This window comes from Alligator sinensis, unplaced genomic scaffold (assembly GCF_000455745.1).
Source record: "Alligator sinensis unplaced genomic scaffold, ASM45574v1 scaffold813_1, whole genome shotgun sequence".
In the NCBI taxonomy this organism is placed as follows: domain Eukaryota; kingdom Metazoa; phylum Chordata; order Crocodylia; family Alligatoridae; genus Alligator; species Alligator sinensis.
In genome coordinates, this window is record NW_005842321.1 from 1,421,400 (window position 1) to 1,437,839 (window position 16,440).

Sequence of the window (16,440 nt, forward strand, 5' to 3'; positions counted from 1 at the left end):
GGGCGGGAGCTGTAATTGTTCTATGATAAGAAAACCAACAGCAAACATCAAAACATATAGATATTTAGAATTTATTTTATTATGATGATAGAGACACTGGTCGGATTCCAAACTGCTTTAAAATTGTAAATATATCCATAAAACATTGCCCAACTGATCAATCTCTCGCTCTCTGTATATAAATAGATAGACAGACAGACAGACAGATAGTGGACTTTTGTTTTAATTGTGGAGGAACATAGATTTTGGGGTATTTTAAAGAGTGAATTTGGGATTTTTTTAATCAGAGAATTTGCCATTTTTAGATAGGGAACATCAGGAGTTCTGCTAGCGGGGCAAGTGGCAGGACACAGGCAAAGGAGCCTGTTCATGGCTGGCACCCAGGACCCAGCTGGAGGTGGCTGACCTCCTGGCCACTTGGGGCCAGGAAGACATGCTTTGATAGTTCAAAGCAGGCCACCATGCTAGGAACATTTTCCAGGCAACAGCTGCCCAGATGGCATGGTGGCAGCACACATGGTAGCAATGCCACATGAAGGCTAACTGTGCAGCCACAGCTCCCTGGCAGCTGGCCCAGAGGTGCAGATGCAGGTGCAGGTGCAGATGCCTCTGCTGCACAGTAGCATCACTTAAAAGGTGTTTGCCAGAGCTACTGAACTGTAACTCAGGTTACTGTGCAGTTATTTAGTACTTGATTATATAAGTTCTAAATTAAATGCACAGTAACCACTGCACATTAATGAATGTGTAAATGTGCCCAATAAGACCTAAATCCAGCAACACAATAAATGTTTCACTTATTCTGATGTTAAAAAATAAGTTTAGCAAACACTTTAATCTCCACTGGAAGTAAAACTGTACTAACCTCTCCCCCCCTCAACATAAAACCCAATTAGAATGTGATTTTTTTTAAAAAAAGCTTTCACTAGTTACAAATGAAACAGTAATGAAGCAGTATTACAATGCTGAGCCTGTAGGGATAAATATTTCCTGAAGTGCCTAATGTTAGTCAAAGAGAAAAAGAAAATACGAAACATTTCCTTTCATCTGAGGTCTTTGTTTTTAAATTATTGTAGACAAATTATGGAAAGCCTTCTCCGCCATCCCCCCCCAGTGAAGCAAATCCAGAGAAATATTTTTTCTTATCTTCATTTCACAATGTTACTGCAAGTAGTCTAGAAATAAACAGCAAAATATGCATGATCACTATACACTGTGTGGCTTGAAAGACCATATTCTGATATCAGTTATGGTGCTCTAAATAGGAGCAAATCCATTGGGTGCTGAGGTGAACACAATTACTTCTAGTTTACATCAGGGCAAATGAGACTATATAGTAACATCTATCATATTCCATATTGCTTTATGCTCTATGCATCTCCCTGGCTTCAATTTGATGACTACAATGCATATAAATAGACTGCATTTAAAGCCATCCCACAAGTATAACCACCTTGTAATAATAGTATCATAGTTCTGGGGGGAGGTGTATCTTTGACCCCTCACTCACTCTGTAGGCATTCTTTCCAACAGCGGATATGTACCTCTCTCAGAATGAAATATTCCAATTTACCCATCCCTTTGGTTCTAAGGGCACAGAACCATGTTCCATCAATGAAATATATCCTCACTACAATCATAAGATTTGGTCCTTTCCCTAGGAAAGTTCACATACAGAATAGCGTCTTCAAAACTGCTATTTATCCTTAGGAACACAACAGAGAGAAATATGGTTTAAATAATTAAAAGCTCATATATCTTACTCCTTGGCTGAAAAATTAGATTTCTCATGCAAGTAACCAATGGGTTTCCTTGTCCTAGGACCACTTTTCCACCATTGACACCGTGTAAAGCAGATAGCCAGTTTATCAGCTCTGTTTCTTAGGGACTTGTTACACATTAATTTTAGCTGGCTTCCGGAGCTCTTAACCCCTGGATTGTGCACACATTTACACCTGAAACTACTTTTAAGCACACTTTAGGCAGCTTAAAGTTATGCCACTCCAGGGCAGGTTTATCTCTAATTCATGTTACCCAGATGGTGTTCCATTACTGTATTTTCACACATAAGCCTGCCCATGGGTATAAGCTGCACCCAAGCATAACCCGTGGAAAATTGTATTTTTGTAAATTAATCTGTGTATATGCCGCACCCATGTATTCCCTGTGGCGGTGTATACATGGGGAGATGGTGCAGCCCGGCCCGCCCCAGCCCCGTGCTGGGCCCAGCAGGGAGGCGGCACAGCCCGCCCTAGCCCTGGCCCCGGCCCCCATGGCAGCAGCGGCGCAGCCTGCCCCAGCCCCTGTGGCAGTGGCAGCAGTAGCAGAAGCGGAGCCTGCCCTGGCCCCAGCCCCCGTGCTAGCAGCGGCGCAGCCCAGCCCAGCCTGCCTGGGTCCAGCGGGGAGGTGATGTAGCCCGCCCTGGCCCCGGCCCCCGGGGCGGTGGCGGCGCAGCCTGGCCTGCCCGGGCCCAGTGGGGAGGTGGCACAGCCCGCCCGGCCCCCATGGAAAAAAAGTTCATCAATAGCCCGCACCCCTGTATAGCCCACACCCATCCATTTTTTTTGTAAAATCGCGTATACCCCTTTGGATATATGAGTGAAAATACAGTAATATGTGGCCATTCCCCACAGATGAGCTGCCCAAGTTGCAGTCCTTGAGCATCCCAGTCCTTGACATCCGACTGTCCCCTCCCCTCCTGTTCTGTGTGGATAAACCTTCCAGCTCATGAACTCTACTGCTCAGGGGAAAGTTTTGGCACCAAGCCAACTCCTCCTCCTTTATTTTATCCTTCAGTGGCTGACTTCCTTCATTTCACCACCCATTCCCAACCTCATTTCCTTTCCACCTCCCATTTCATTACCCATCCATATCCCATTAACTCTCTACCTCCTAGTGGGATGGTTTGGTTGGGACATAGGCAGCCATACCTATAGATAGACCCTGGGGGACAAGTAGGACATTATCAGGGTTGGGGCACAGATTGCCAGAGCTAGGAGAGGAGATCCAGGAGATGTAGTCTGAGATTTTTCCCAGTTTTGTTCTCCTGATAGAAAAAGGTATACAAACCTGAGTGCACAGACATTTGAGTGCTGAGGCCCTGAAGAGTTCACAGCTGGTAGTGCTAACACTGTGAAGCCAGGGGGGAGGAAGGGGGCCCAGTGCACACATCTCAGCATGCTCTGTAGGTTGTTTTAGTCCATCTGGTAACAGATGGCTGCAGTGTGTTGGTCAGCTCTGATTGATTTAGAAAAGATTTGGGAAGAGAGATTTAACTCTGGTTGTTCTCAGGTTATTTTTTTCTCCTGAAGCAGTCATTTTGATTCTGGGAGAAAAAGCCTGAACCTCTGCATACTTGTGATTTCTTCTTGGAAAACAGTAACTTTCATAAGAGAAACTGAATGCCTGTACAAGGCCTTAGAATGACATGTAAGTCATCAGTGTCCCCCCCACACAGGATTCTGTATTTCCTTCCTTTGCCATGATACATCTTATACATCTGTAGTGAATCAGTGGCATTATAGTGGATTCATTGCATTGTCCATTTAACACTGGCAATTGAATAAGAATATATGGACATAAGAGGTGTTATACTGGGCCAGGCCAATGGTCCATCTAGCCCAATATTCTGTCTCTGACAGTGGTAGAAGTGGATGCTATATACAGAGAGCATTGAACTAGGTATGTCTACAGTGATGTATTCCCTATTCAATGGCCTTCCTGGCATCCACCATGTATTGGTTTGGAGATGTCAGATGAAACATCTCCAAACATTCTGTTCAGCAGCAATTAATAGAGCTATCATCCATGAATGTGTCCAGTCCCTTTTTGAATTTGGCTATGCAGTCTGCCTCTACCACCCCCGTGTGGCAATGAATTCCAAAAGTTAGCTATTCACTGTGTAAAAACTACTTTATTTTGTTAGTTTTAAACCCATCACCTACTAATTTTAGCAGGTGCATCCTAGTTCTAATATTCAGGGACCTGGTGAACAATGATTCCCTGTTTACTTGGATCACACCCTTCATGATTTTCTAGACTTCTATCATATCTCCCCCTCAGCCTTCTTTCCAAACTGAAGAGTCCTAGCCTTTTCAGTTTTTTTCCTGCTATAGCAACTACTCCATTTTCCTTATCATTTCCCTTGCTCTTCTCTATAACTTTTCTAATTCTACTACATCCTTTTTGAAATGTGGAGACCAGAACTGCACACAGTATTCAAGATGTGGACATACTATGACAGTGTTCTCTATTTTGTTTTCAGTACTTTCTTAATGGTGCCCAACATTTTATTGGCTGTTTTTGGTCACTGCTTCACACTAAGCTGACATATATATGTATACCTACAGTGACTTCAGGGTCTCTTTCTTGAGCCTTAACAGCTAATTCAGAACCCAGCATTATGGCTGTATAGTTGAGATTATTTTTTCCCCAGGTGCATTACTTAGCACTTGTTGACACTGAAGTTCATCTCCCATTTTTTTTTTTTTTTTATTGCCCATTCACTTAGTTTGGTGCAATCTTTCTGCAGCTCCTCTCCATCAGGTTGGAACTTGACTACCCAGAATAATTTGGTATCTGCAAATTTGGAGTTTTCACAGTGCACCCCCCATTTCCAGTTCATTGATGAAAATGTTGAACCAAATAGAGCCCAGCCCACTTTTGACCTCCCTCCATCCTAAAAAGTGACCATTTATGCCTACCCTTTGCTTCCTATCTTTTTAACCACCTCTCAATCCAAAAAAGAACCTTGTTTCCAATCTTGTGGCAACACAGTTTTCTTAAAGTCTCTGGTAAGGAACCTCATCAAAAGTCCATACATATTATGTCAACTGAATTTCCCTTGTCTATGTGTTTTTTAGTAATTGTTGTGTTCTTAGGCATGTAACTAAAAGCATCAGGTGGCATAAACCCTTAAAATTTCATTGAGTTACCTACCCCACAGTACCCAAACAGAGACTCAGATACAGCTATCTCCCACAATCTTCAAAGATTCACGTATTTAAAATGTATTAATGTTATATAATAATAATAGTGATTATATTTGCCCTATGCTTGTTTTATTTACTGCCTGTTTTATGTTTTCTTTGGATCATGGAAAAATTGTAATCTCCCTTAACAGATATCCTCATACAAAGAATTCAAGGCCTGGGCCTATGATGAGCATGTGAATTTAAAAATGTACTGTTCAAATTCATGCTTGAAGTTAGTATTTCAATTTTCAGGGTATTATCTCTTGTAAGTATAGGAATAATTCAGCAACATTTGCTTAAATGTGAACCTGCCAAGTTTCTCAGGGCAACCATCACATTGTGTTCTGAATAAAGAATTACAGTTTGCAAAGCTGTCAGTCATATCTGTTCCATTTTAAACTACATTTAATTTTCAGCTGTATTAAAGGTAAAAGCTGGGATCATGCATCCCTTTATATCCTATTAAGAATGTAGTTTTGAAATGGACACCCTAGTTTTGAATAAAGTAAGCCAGTATGTGAAGGGGAAAGGATGACTAAAAACAAACAAATAAACAGAAAACATATTTAAAAAATGCTATATTTGAGAAAGCAGGTTTTCACATCAGCAATGTACAAGCTGTCTTTACAGACAGAGCTTGCTGATAATTGTAGCTGCACAATATCATCCCTACAATTCTTATTGACATTTCTCAAAATGCAAAGCCAGAGAGTAGAAACAAGTGGACCACATGCCTAGCTAGTATAATTGATTTCACTTTGTGGAAGTCAGTGGAACTGAACCAGTTTACACCAGTTGAGGAGGTTCTGGCTGCATATATTTCCTTTTTCACTCCCCTGTAATTCTTGGGGTTTTGATCTGTGAGGGGGAGGGGGTAATGACGTTTTGAAAGAAGTATTGATATATTATGTGGTAAGGCAAACTAGTATCAAACAACGTAAACCACATTCCCTTAACCGCTCTGAACCCTCACTGGGCAAAAAAAAAAAAATACCTGCTCCATTTCCTTAACTCATTTTATAAGTCCCTTTGTAGCCATTTTGCCATCAAATACTCTGTTCATCTTACAACCATAACATCTATATATAAAAAAAAATCACAGTCCTATAAATCTACGCAGATTGATGTTGGTGCAAGCTAAAGTAATGCTAGGCAGTTTTACCACCTGTAAGTCTTTCCAAAGGCATTCAAAGTCTCTGGTTCTTTTCATTTTTCTTGTCAGTGTTTGTTTTGGCAATTCTGGCCCTAAGGCAGCAGAGAAAGAAGTCACTATTTTCTGAGAAGGCAGAAGAGTTCAGAGAAAATATTGTCAGGTATGATGATGAAGGAGGTGGAGAGGAGGACACAGAGGCTTTTGATATTGCAGCATTGAGGACCCGTACTGTCATGAGAGAGCACAAGCCTCGAAGAAATATCACAACAGAAATCCAGAGCCTTTACAGACAGTCTCTGCAAGTTGGACCTGACAGTGCTGTGTTCCGGGAATTCATTTCAGAAAAGCTTAAGGAAGCCAATGCAGATCCTAATGCTCCTCCATATGATTCCCTTCAGACATATGCATTTGAGGGGACTGGTTCTTTGGCTGGATCCCTTAGCAGTTTAGGATCACATGTGTCAGACATGGGTGAGAGTTATGATCACCTTAGTGAATGGGGGCCACATTTTAAACGACTTGCCAAGCTATACTGCCCCCACAAAACTGCAAGGGATTAGTAACTGTTAGTGGCCACATTTTTTTAAGTGCTCATCAGCCAAAATCGAGTTTGGATTTTCAAAGAAGATCAACATATTTAAGCACCCACTTGCAATGCCCAGATTTATTAAAAGATAGAACAATGTTGGATGGTTGAGATCTTTTGTATCATAATATAAAGTGGCATAATAAGTGATGAATCTAGCCCCACGTTAAGTGCTTACATTGCAAGCTATGCTCTTTGAAAATCCAGTCCCAATTATGGCTGCTGAAAATTTGGCCTCAAAAACAGATTAAATGAAAGCCATAAGATTTTTGTAAATAATCTTCTTGGTTTAAGCTTTAAACTATTTCCAAAGTTAAAGCAGACTTTTTTTTGTTGGGTTATATTAATTAACCAAAGGTAAATCGTGCATATTTGCATTCTTTTATAAATACCATTGTGCAAAAAGATAGAGAATAGGCATTTTAAAATGCTTGTCTGTCACAAAAACTTACAGAATCTTCTGGTTATTTATTTTTAGCATAATAAGACTACAACAAATGTAGTATTTAGTACTGTAAAAATAAAGATCTGTTATAGTCAACATTTAGTTACTATTACATTTGCACTTTTATTAAACCATTGGGAAGTGTACAGGACTCATAAATTTCCCAGGTGATGTATGAAGAAATTATAAAGGATAAAAAGTATTAGATTCTGCTTTGAAGCAATATTCAACTTAAAAACTGTTATCAGCTTTGTTACATATTACTGTACATAGAACCAAATACAACCCATGTCTGGGTATCTTCTCTTTTATTAAGAGCCTAACTGATGATTGATTTCTCAGCACAGATTTATTTATTTTTATTATGGAATATAAAATTAGCTGCAGTACTCATTTTTATTGTAACAGTATTAAAGATCTTTAAAATGCTAAGCTGGTGGACATAAAACTTTATGCATAACATTAGATAATAAGATAGTAAAACACTTTAATGTTAATCCAGCTCTTCAGTAAATGATCCCACATCATTCTGCAGGAATCAAGTCAGACTTCAAAATTAATTTCTCACTATATTTTTTAACATAGTGTGTAGCTAGTATTAAATTCACGTAGAATTTTCTTTCATTTAGCTATGTGGTTGATCAGCAGAAATGCAGCATCTAAGAACCATCAAGTACATTCAAATAGCTTGCTTTAAAAAAGGGGGCATGACTGTTACTTATTCACCCTTTTTCCATTAGGTGCTTATTTTACAGCATAATGTAACAAACCGAAACATTTCAACAGCTGAAAGCTGGCATCAGGATAAAGAACATAGTGCAATTAGCTATTTAAGTTCGCAGGTAAGCTCCACTAAATTATAACAAGTTAGGCAAAGCTTATACAAAAGATGAAGAGGCATGAAGTCATATCAAACATTGCAAAGCATGTACAATTACTTGTTTATTAAAGAAAAAAGCAAGGGCTGAGGCTAAATAGAAAGGTGCCAATACCAGAGATACTGTAAATACCTGGCAGCTAAATATAACACAAATGAAGGAGCTTGAGAAGAAGACAGTTCCAAAGGGAAGTGTGTCCAGGGAAGAGAGATTATGTACTCATGACATCCACTCTTGGAACTATATCAGTGAACATGTGACTAACAGCAGATGAGACAGCACATGTGTAATAGGGAAAAGCTGGCTGTTGCAGGTTGGAGGCTGAGTTCCTCCTATGGATGAATGCCTATGGAGCAACTTTAAAAGATGCACAACAAGGACGCTTTGCAGTAATGTCTCTAATGTTTGAATTCACTGGCACTCCAGCAGATGGGACAAAATGATTTCTAGTTGAGATAATATTGTGCATAGTAAACAATTAGCTCCATGGAAAGGAATAGAACAGAAAAGCACAAGTGAACACACATGTGCTTGCTTGGGTGCAGAGGGAAGTAGATAGTTTGAGACCAGATTTTGAAACCCTGCATTAATACCTCATTCCAAAAAATGGTCCCCTTGACTTAATAGACTTTTCCTTGAATTCAGATTGTATTCACTACAAGGAAGGATATTAGACTTTGAGATTTAACATGGTCCATGGGAAAGGAATCCTATTTTGTTTAGTAGGTAAATATAAGAATCCATTCTTAGCCTCATATTATAGTTGAATCTGCTTACAGTGATGCTCCTATATTTCATTTAATTCTATTCATACAATAAGTATTCTACAATAATGAAGAACATCTTGCATTCAAAAGCTTGTCTAACTCTAGCCCAGCTATGCAGTTGGTCCAATAAAATATAGCACCATAAGAAATCCTTGCCTCTAAGTTTATTTAATTAATTTATCAGTGTGCTATTTCTCCTATTAGCTGCTATACAGGAACAACTACTAGACAAAGACATTTCCCTTTTAGTACAAGTAATAGTATTAATGAAACTGAGATTAAATCCCAAATTAAGCAGGGATCATTGCATGGTGTGAGTTTCACCAGGTTTCTGATAATAAATGGCAAATTAATGGCCTGATGCAATATACTATAACCAAGCTAAGCATATTCTGTTAAACAATGCCCAAAGAGTGATATTACAGAAGTCTGCACTTTTAAAGTGTAAATACCAAGGAGACACAGGAGTTTAACAGGTGAAAGAGCTATAACCAGGATTAATGGGATAGAATTAATAAAGGGAAAATTTAGGTTGAATGTCAGCAATGATTTCATGATGGTGAGATTTATTAAACTATAGAATAGCCCTCTCAAGGGAAGCCACTATTACATGGGGTGTTTAAAATTATATTGGACAATTCACTTGAAGAAGCACTATAGTGAACAATCCTACAATGACGGGGGGAATCTGAATCTAGGGTTCATGACTCCATGGGGATGCCACATGAAAGAGATCAGTTGAAAGTATACTCCTTCCTTTTTATTGATTTTGAGGGGCAGAAGGTCTTTTGCCATCTCTATTTTTTTATATTCTAGGGAGATAATAATAAATACATTTACATTTAGACTCTAAGGATCATTACTCCACTCTAAATTTTGTATAATACCACAGGCTGAAGTAAAAACTATATAACCACATGTCATTTGAGAGTCAGTGTTTTGACTGGGGAAGGGAATTAAAAGATAAATATATACCCAACATATTTGGGGAGGGGAAAGCTTTATTTATTTATGGTGCATTTTAAATTATAGTGCTGCTTCAGGACACTGAGAAACTATTTATTGGTTACTTCTTTTGTTGTATTTACATCTTTTCCCATAAATGGTCATTTAACTATTAACTTTGCTTTCTTAATTTGCATTGGAAGTACAGTTGTTTTAACATTCATTCTTAAATATGCAGGGTAACCATGTCAAATAAGAAAAAAAAAATGCCTAAAAGTAATATAATTACTCTTACCAGTCCATTTCTAAATGTATATTTCCTCTGAAACCTCCACTCCAGAAGTCTAAGCTAAACAAGGTGTTGTATCACAATACAAACTCTGAGAATAAAGCACGGGACTGTGGGACAGGCCAGCAAAGTGATTTATACAGAAAAAAAAAATAGTATATATTTTCATTTAAATCAGCTCTGACTTGACTCCTATTCACAACTCATTTTCCTTGTATTTACATATCAAAAGAGACATCTTCATAACTAGTCTGCATTCTCTCCTTAGTTCAATGGCACTTAAACGATGCAGGTGGAAAGATGCAGAAAGATAAATTCTACCCATGAAGAAATTTCTCACACGCATAGAGGAAAAGTAAATATGACAGTGATCAGAACTGTGTATTAAGTGGAAATCTACAATCAGCTGCAGGAGTGAAAACAAGACCAAGTATTAAGAAAGTGAGGGGGCATTAAACTTTACAGACCTATAGCAGTGCCATTCTATCAACATCAATCTCCAGCTATAGAAACAGCTACAGAATGCCTCCTGCTATCTGAATGCTAAACTTTTTAACTGTGCTCTAAAACTGTATTGCTATTTTTAATACCATACTTCTTTGAAAATGATGAATTTAAAAATACACATTTTTCTTCAAAAAAATACTCTGCACCTTACATTTGAGTAAAAGAAAAGTAAAAAGCTGTCATCAAGATTATGTTCTTGCAAGTGTGCCATATTTTATGTATTATTTTTCTCCTAAACTGAGAGTTGGAAAATTAGGGTGCCTCTTAAAAACTAGGATGTCATAACTGATGTAATATGGTAGTACAAAAGCAGGTTCATAGATAGGTTTTATTGAGATTCATATGTGGAGAAATTGAAAATGATTTAGACATTCCTAATCACAAAAATATACAGGAGTCATATTAATTTCTCTCTTTACTAAATACAGATAAAACATTATCCCTCTCCCCACCCAAAACACAAGCAAACAGGTTTTACAAAGGATATATTGGCCCTGAGCAACTGTTGTGCTAGCCTATGAGCTTCAACAGCTGCCACAGCACATCTGTGCACATAAGCAGTGGTTCCAATAAATTGGATACCATTAAATTGTGCCTCAACTAAGCTCCTCTCAAACTTATTCTCAGAGGAATAGCTCACCTTGGTTTAAAGACCTTTTCCATGCATAGAGGGGTACAGAAAATCCCTAAGGATTTGCTCCATGCCTGGGCAAAAAAAAAGGATGTTTTACACTAAAGAGAGTCATCTCTGGCCTGAATTCATTCTAGTAAATTTTCTTTACATTACCAAGCATTCTGATCCAGTAATAAATGTCACTCCAAAGATAGTTCTGTTCTTGCTCTGCAATTCAGAGTTAAAAAGATATAGGAGTTGTTTGTAGTCTCAGCCTGTCATGCATTGTTTCCTTGAATACAAAACTGGTGATGGACTAGGGATGAACCACACAGATTCAACAGATACTCCTCCCTTCTTTCAGAAGGCGACATTACTAAAGTACAGTTGTATAATCATTACATTATCTGAAAGGAAAGATTCTTCTTTCCCCTTGAAACATCTATTTGCACACTCTGCTTCCTAAAGTTGTGAGGTTTAGAGAGCATTATTTCTTTAGTTTAAAAGCTTTTAAACTGCTCTCTGTTGTTTCTTACTAAAGAAGACCTAAGGAATGATACTTTATTTTTATTTGTTTTACATTTGAGGCTTATTTGGAGGTATATGCTCTTATAGGCTAGGGTAAGAAATTACACATAAATCAGTGTAACTGATTGGAAACCAGTTCAAATCTGTAACGCAAAAGAAGTTCAGTGCACATAAATCACTTTACTAATGGCCAAAACCAGTTTAAGATAAACTTGGATGGATGTAGTATAAGACTTAACTTATTTAAGTTGAATCTGGAAGGGATCTGGCACAGAAGTTCAATAAATCAATTTAAGTTAACTCACAGTCCCCAGAATCCCAGGATATTTTGTACCTTTCCTACAAATACCCTTTTGCAGGATGGGCAGGCTAGCCGTGGCCCAAGCTGTCTTGGGAGTTGTGGTCTAGCCACCCTGGCTTCTGGCCTGGGCCACTGCAAGCACATGGCTGCATTTCCAGAGTCAGAAGTAAAAGTGTGTTTACTTGCTTATTGGTTCAATCTACACAGCTTAGACTAACCTAAGAAGACTGAATCAATTCAGCCTCAGGCTTTTTGGCTGTCTGTATTAAGCTATAGTGCTTGTAGAGAAAAAGGCATAAAAGATTGTGTGTTAAATTTTAGAATTTTAAAAATGAGCCTTCGTGAGCATTTATTGCCATTTACTTTAGGCAGTGTTCAATAATTATTTTTATTTTATTGTGTTACACTAGCAACTAGAGATCCCAGTTTATATTAGCTTCTCAGCATTATGCAAACATGTAATTTATACAACTAAAAGCAGGCAGAAAAGCAGAAGCCCAGAAAGGTGAAGTGACTTGCCTACGGTTTCATGTGAAGTCAGGTCAACACCTAATCTAGAAAGGGAGTACAGGTCTATAATTCCCAGTCCAGCACCAGACTCACAGGACTGCAGACTCTGTTCCTCTTGCTTTAGTAGAGCATTTAAGTTAATGTTTGCAGTTTATACAACTTACACGTCCTGAGCGTATCTAGAGGATACATTCATTTAAAATAAAAATGCTATGTTCACCTGAGTAGGGTTCCCCTCTGTTTTTGTAGGTCACTTTGAACAATTTCTCTCATGTGATCACTGTCAAGCCAGGTGAAAGTAATGCAACTGCTTGTTTTTGTTTATGATGCTTTTTCCCCAAAGGAACTAGACCGTGAGGGCATATGAGTGGCTCTTTGAAACAGAAGTGCAAGTTAAGGGCACATCATAGGAGCAGGGCTACGTGTTAGACATAAAAAGCCTCAAAACAATCTAAACGGTTTCGCAGTATAACAGAGATACCAAAGTTATCCTTAAACTACCTAACCTGAGCATCAGAAGGATCACAAAGTTTATCATGAGCTAAGAAATCCTATTTCTGAGACTCAAGTATAGCTACAACACTCAATTATATCATATTAGTATATACCTTTTTTAAAGAAAATCTTGTGCATCCCTTTCTCCCTTCTTTTTTTTGTCCCACTATTGAAGGCAGCAGAAAATCCACACAAATGTGGACATCCAAATGAAACATCCCAGGTAGACACCATATGCATATACATTGAAAGAGACAGGTCTTGCCTTGTTTGTAACTCAGTGGTTTGGGGAGCCTGGAACAGTATAATGGAAGAAATTTGAGGAACTGCCATGGAATTGGTCATTCCCTACTGGAAAAATTTCTGAGAAGAAATTAAAGTGAGAATTAATGGTGTTACACTTAGCTTTAACTCCCCTCTGTAGCTAACAGTTAGCTGCAGGGGAAGGAACCAGCTGTAGCATAGCTCCTGGCCTGGCTGCATGGAGGTTGGTAACCTCCAATATTCCTTCTTGTAAGAACATGCAGTTAGGTTGCCAGTTCTCCATGGAGTCAGAAGTGCAAGGCTGTAAACCTTGCCTGTAGACCAACATGGCTAAAACCTGTATCCCTGAAACACGTAAGATACCACAATTAGCCGCTTTGAAATACAAATTTCATAATTTTTACAAAAAAGCAGCAAAAATCCAACACCCAGAGAATTCCACCCCTGCTCCAGCCTTTTGTTTGAGCTGAATTTGCATACCTGGAAAACAACTTCTACACAATAAAACTGCCTCAGCCAGGAGAAACATTCCATTGACATCGACCCTCTCTCCCATGCAATAGAAAACATCTTACCAAGAAGAAAGAAAAAGTCAACACCCTCCTTGCCATCAGATACCTTGAAGGTAAATAAACTGCTCCAACTTTTATTTGAGCCTAATTTGCATAAAATGAACTTTTCCACCAAGAGGAACCTATAACATCTGTCTATTCTCTTGTGCAATATGAAGTTTCATTTCTATCTGGGAGAAATGTTACAATCTATGCATTCTCCTTTGCCTGATGAAGGGCATGTGAGCCTGAAAGCTTACAAATAGAGAATTTTTTTGCAACTATTTAGTTGGTCTAATAAAAGATATTGTCTCTATCAAGAGTTCTAATGTCTATAAAGTCCAAACTCCTGCTCTCTCACCAAAAGCTTAGCTTGAATACTCTAGCTCATGAGAGAAATTATTTCTTGAATTTCTGCAAACATGATCTATCACTAGTAGGTATTTGCCAAACAGTTCAGATGAATAATTTTCAAATGATAATTTTTTTCCACAAACTGATTGTTTCAGATCTTTGTTTTATAATATTTACTCTCTATTATTTGAGTCTGTGCATGAGGTAATATAACTATCCCCTGATAAGATGGCAAATGTTTACTCAAGAGAATGACGTAGTGTACAGTGCTTCTGCTATACATTTGTGAAACTTTTAGGATTTGCTAAGGAAATAAAGAAACCTGTGATTATATGATGCTACCTGAGTATACTCTGGGGTCATACTGCTTTTCTAGTAGATTAAGTGCATCCTTGCTGCCAATAATGCCATCAATGGTTTGGGTCAAGCAGAAGAAGTGGTACAAATGCAAAGGAATAATATTTCTTGACATTGATTAGCCCATCCAGCTCATGCCTCCTCTCTGATTTTCCTTTGCAGTACACAGGGCATACATCAACCACTCCTGAGACTCACTCATTAAAATTACAGTTTTAGGCTCTCTCCAGAGACCGTCCAGAATGATTTCAGCTTTTCAAGTTACACCTACTTATTGATCTGTTGGCCTGAACATTTTTGACATGTGTGCACTTCTTGGTCAGTGTATTTCCATTGATGAGCCTCTTGTACTGTTCAAAAGAGAAAATCATTTTTGAACAGCAAATTCCCACGAAGCGTGACTAGTAAGAAAATAACCTCAACAAGCTGTTAGGGATTTCAACTAGGTACAACATATATACTATTGCAGGAGACACTGTAGAACATACTTAGAGCTGGATGACTCCTTTATGACTCCTACTTAAACTCTAACTTATACATACATATAAACTATACAGTTTAATTATTTATATACCAATATATTTTTTATATATCTATAAAAAAAACTTTAGGGAAAGATACTGAGGATCTTCATTAAGGAAGAAAAGTAGCATCCTGACAGAATTCAATTGATAAAGAAGTAAAGAAAGAAAGTCTATTTCATAAAAAAGCTAAAAAGATCTAGCTTTCATAAAGACTATGCAACTATAATGCAACTATATTTTTTACTCAAAGAAAAATATTTATAACTGTAAGGCCCTCTCTACATGTTACATGTATTTATGCAATTCAAGGGGCTGGGTCGGAGTGGAAGGATGGCTTCTTGCTGGTGCATAGGAATCCTGGGATTGGGCACCCCCTGTACTGGCAATTAGGTGTGATGGGATCCGATTCATGATCCCACGATTATGCCTTCTGTTATCCACAGTTATGTGGATTGAGCATTAGATCCCATGGCACCTTTACTTGTGTATGTAGAAGGACACTAAGGAGCCTCAAATCCTGCAATGATGAGGGCTATTGAGGTTCCTACATATAAGCCTGTGTGGCCAGAAGTCTTAACTTATAAGGAAGGATGGGAAAGCTTGTCTTGTAAACATACAGTATGGTACACTTAATATACTTATTTATATCCACCAAACTTTATAATTAAATCTGTATTTTAGCACAACTTCACTATAATAGTTCATTCTAACAAGAGCGGCCATTTGCATTTTTGTAATAAGAATGGAGGCGCAGTCTCTTGTCTTAACTTTAAAACATTTTTACTATGTCTGACCTGCTTTTAAATTTCAACTTTTTATGCAATCCCAGGGGCTGAAATGTCAACACCAGACTTCCAGACATATGCTTTTACAGCTTTCTGAATGCAACTCCTATAGTTAAGTAGATAATACATATCACAGTCTTGGGAATATATTTTACTTATTCCTCAAAAGAAAGTCCACCATCACTCACCTAGTTAATTGCACAATTAATTTAGACTGGCTACATGCGCAAATTAATTATTGTGCCTTAAAATGATCTAATCAGTTATACATAATGAAATAACGTACTGAAATAATGCTTGCACTTTCAAATATCCTTATAACCCTTATTCCAAAGTAAGCAATTTTCAATTCTATACACAAAGAAACTAAAGGAGAGAGATAAACTGGCTTTCCTTTAGGCAAAAAGGTAAAACTCAGGAGCTCCCAGTAGTTTCTCTTGTTCCCTAAGCATGCCCTTCTTTACAGATGAAAGTAAGATCTACAGGCCCAGAGTAATCTGAGGTCTGAATGACCTCTATTCCATTGTAATCAGGAAGTTAGAATAGATGATAATAGTAGAAACTTCTGGGTAGAAAATATATGAATACTGGAACAAATTTAATTGGATTAAAAAA

The 16,440-nt window shown here is 38.1% G+C and overlaps 1 protein-coding gene across 2 annotated transcripts in view; it reads left to right on the forward strand.

Moving 5' to 3' along the window:
• Window positions 1-7,586, forward strand: part of LOC102386194 (cadherin-19) — a 92,204-nt gene extending 84,618 nt beyond the window's left edge. For both annotated transcript variants that reach the window (XM_006028543.3, XM_025209969.1), the window contains one exon: window positions 6,196-7,586. In XM_006028543.3, coding sequence (XP_006028605.1) covers window positions 6,196-6,686 — 491 coding nt within the window. In that variant the 3' untranslated portion in view covers window positions 6,687-7,586. The remainder of the gene's footprint in view (window positions 1-6,195) is intronic.
• Window positions 7,587-16,440: the final 8,854 nt, after the last annotated feature.